This window comes from Neurospora tetrasperma (genome assembly GCF_000213175.1).
Source record: "Neurospora tetrasperma FGSC 2508 unplaced genomic scaffold NEUTE1scaffold_5, whole genome shotgun sequence".
In the NCBI taxonomy this organism is placed as follows: Eukaryota; Fungi; Ascomycota; class Sordariomycetes; order Sordariales; family Sordariaceae; genus Neurospora; species Neurospora tetrasperma.
This window is the reverse complement of record NW_009799103.1, coordinates 142,811-146,288: the sequence shown is the minus strand read 5'-3', so window position 1 is coordinate 146,288 and position 3,478 is coordinate 142,811. Positions and strand designations below refer to the sequence as shown.

Below are 3,478 nucleotides of genomic sequence, written 5' to 3'. Positions count from 1 at the left end.
ACTATTAACCTTAAATATAGCGAGGACGAATTAAAGATTGTTTGCAAAGTAGCTATTAAAGCTTAAAATAACTTCGATTAAAAAAAGCTTAATTATTTTAATTTAATAGTTAAATTCAATAATCTCTAAAAGAAATATAAAAATTTTAATACAAACTACGCTACCCTTAAATCTTATAACGTTAATATCCGGTCCCTACTTAATAATTTTAATAAAATAATTAGTATTAATATTAGTAAAATATTATTTTTAAAATAGATTATAGAGAACCCGCTAGTCTTTACCGGTAAGAAGAATATTAATACTATTCGCAAATATAAAATTTTTAAAGTATAGCGTTTCCGTATTTTATTTTAGTAGATGTACGACCCTTTCCTCTATATTAATAAGGATATTAAAATTATTCGTACTACTATACTATTAGGCTCCGAAATTTTATTTAATATTTAAAATAATTTAGATATTATTTAGGGCGGAGGAGATATAAATTCTTAGTATTAGAAGACCGGCACTAAATTTATAGAGTATTTAATTACCTATTTCTAAAATATTAATTTAAAGATGAATACCGGCTATTGTTTTAAGGAGCTTTTTATAAAGAATATATTATTCGCAAAATTCGAATTCAAACTTACTAATTCAATAAACCTCTATAGCCTTAATAACTCTATAAAGGTTTACTATTTATATAATAAGATTAATAAGCATTTCTACAACGCCCTTACGTATTACAACCTTCCTAAGGCTAACGATTTTAAGAAGTAGCTTACAATTTACTATACTATCGCTAGTAATTTAGAAGATACTAATTACTACTATAAAATAAATATTCGTATTTTTAGTAATAGCGCCCCCGCTATTAATAGAAGCTCCGGTCGTACTAATACTAATATAGGCAGCGCTTCCAACTCCTGTAACGCTAATAATATCCTAATTAATTAAAGTAATAATAAAATGAATTTTAATACTATTAACTTCGCTATTTTTATTTATAAAGATATTCTTAATTAGTATACCTATAATAGTAAGTATTACTATTATAGTAGTAATAATTATATTATTAGTAATTACTTTATTTCTATTAATTGTAGTATTTAAAGCCCCTAATATAATAAGGGTAAGAGGAATAAGGGTAAGAGCTAGGGTAGAGGCCGCTGTAATAGAGAAAAAATTTATAATATTAAAGTTATATCCGCTACCGCCCCCGCTATTCCTGCTATAGCCCCCGCTACTGCCGCTGTTATCAATAATAAATATTATAATAAATTAGAAAACGCTTAGCTTCTATACCTAATTGTAGATATAAGCCTTTTCGGTTATTATTATAGAGATAAATTTTAAACTTCTTAGAATTAGAGGGTTTAGAGGAGGTTAGAATATAATTGTTAAATAGTTCTACTTCCTTAAATCTAATACTCTTATTTTCTTATATTATAATTAAACTATACAAAAATTATTATATTTCCTTTATTAATACTAACTACTCTATATTTACTTTTATTAATCGCTCTTTTATTATTAAATATAACCTTCCCTATTTCTGCTTCTACTATATAAAAAAGTTTATTCTTACTAATAGAATAGTTAAAGGTATTATTTTTAAGGGAGTAATAATTAAATTCTGTATTAAATACTATAATAAAATGATTACCTTCTTAATTTATAATATTTTAAAAAAATACCCGGTTATTTTAAGATTCTTATAAATATAATACTATAAGCCCGAAATCGACTATAATTAATATAAAATACATTTTACTAACCCTGCTTATAAAGGCTACTACCTATTTACCGACTTTTCTAAAGACTAATTAGTAGCCCCGAAAGCCTTTACTAACCGAGTTTCAATTATAGTTATCCGTAGTAAAATCGCCCTAATTCCTTTACTAACCCTAATTCTTTAATTAACCCTAAGGAGTAAAATTATTACCTCCGCTAAAATAGCCCCGGCGCTACTAGAATTAATATTAATTAATAAAATTACTAACCCTATTTAAATAGTACTAGTACTACTAATTCCTATACTAAGAATTTTCGAAGCTAATTATTGACCTATTTCCACCCCTATTAAGGTACTAATAGTTAGAAAAGTTAAATCTAAGGTCGGTATTATTAATACGGCTGCCTTTCTTATTAGGACTAAAACCTTAATACTTTATAAGCCCTATATCCGCTTTAATAATTAATACGTTTCTATAAGTAGGAAGCGCCCTTAAACCCGCTGTTACTATAATTTTAATAGTAATTCCTCTATTAAATCTAATGATATTAGAGAACTCAACGCAGCGACTTTCAACTTTGTTTGCGAATCCTAACAATTATAATTATATATTATAAACTATACTAAAATTAAGAAGTTGGCTACTATAATAAAAGTCCGGGATATAAATTTAATTAAGGAGATAATTATTAATATTTTGGAAAGTAATAGGTAATAATATAAGGAAAGTCTTCCCCTACTTCTTTATAATTTTATTAATAATTTGGCCAGCGCTTACTTATTAGAAGAATCCCGGGAAGTTACGGTCTTCGCCAAAGCGATTTACCTTATTAGAATCTTTAATAAAAATATTCTACTTTATAAGGAGGTAATTTAATACGTATATTTAATTAAGATTTCTAATAAAGATACGAAGAAGTTCTTTAATAAGGCCGACCGTCCAATTAAAACGAAAGATGAAATTATTATTATCCTAAAGAAATTGGAGGGACGGTAATATTTCAATAAAGTAGTAGCCTTTCTTCTATTTTTAATTAAGAAGATCCCGCCTAACCATTCCTATAATTATAAAATTAAATTCTAGCCGGGAGCAACCCCCTTTAACGCGCGGCCGCGCTATATATCTCTAATCGAAACTGTCGTTATTAAGAAATAGATCGATAAAAATTTAAAGAAAAACTTTATCCACCTATTATAATCCGCGGCCGCTTCCTCTATCCTTTTAATAAAGAAGCCCAGCGGCAGTATCTATATTTATATAAACTATTATAATATTAATAATATAATATTAAAAATATATTACCTATTATTATTAATTAAAAAGACCTTTAATATTATTTACCGAATAAAGATTTTTATTAAGTTTAATATTATTACTATTTTTAATAGGATCCGTATAAAAGAAGGGTATAAGTAATTTATTATTTTTATTATTTGTTTTAGTTTTTATAAATCTATTGTCTATCCGTTCGGCCTTTAAAGCGCCCTAAGAACCTTCTAGAACTATATTAATAATATTCTATACAATATCCTCGATATATATATAATAGTATATTTTAATAATATTCTAATTTATTCGGATAATAAAAAGAACTATAAGAATTATATTAAGGAAATCCTACGACGGATAATCTAAGCGGAATTTTAGATTAATATCGATAAGTACGAGTTCTATATTATAAGAATAAAATATTTTAGTCTAATTATTACCCCAAAAGGATTCGAAATAGATTCTAATAAGGTATCTACTATTAAGAC

General features: G+C 26.1%; 1 protein-coding gene across 1 annotated transcript; it reads left to right on the top strand.

Annotated features, from left to right (window-relative positions):
* Positions 1–2,918: 2,918 nt before the first annotated feature.
* Positions 2,919–3,137, top strand: NEUTE1DRAFT_47930 (uncharacterized protein; the record flags this gene model as incomplete). Its single annotated transcript, XM_009854516.1, has 1 exon — positions 2,919–3,137. A coding segment is annotated over one exon (219 nt), but the record flags the coding sequence as incomplete, so codon positions are not given.
* Positions 3,138–3,478: the final 341 nt, after the last annotated feature.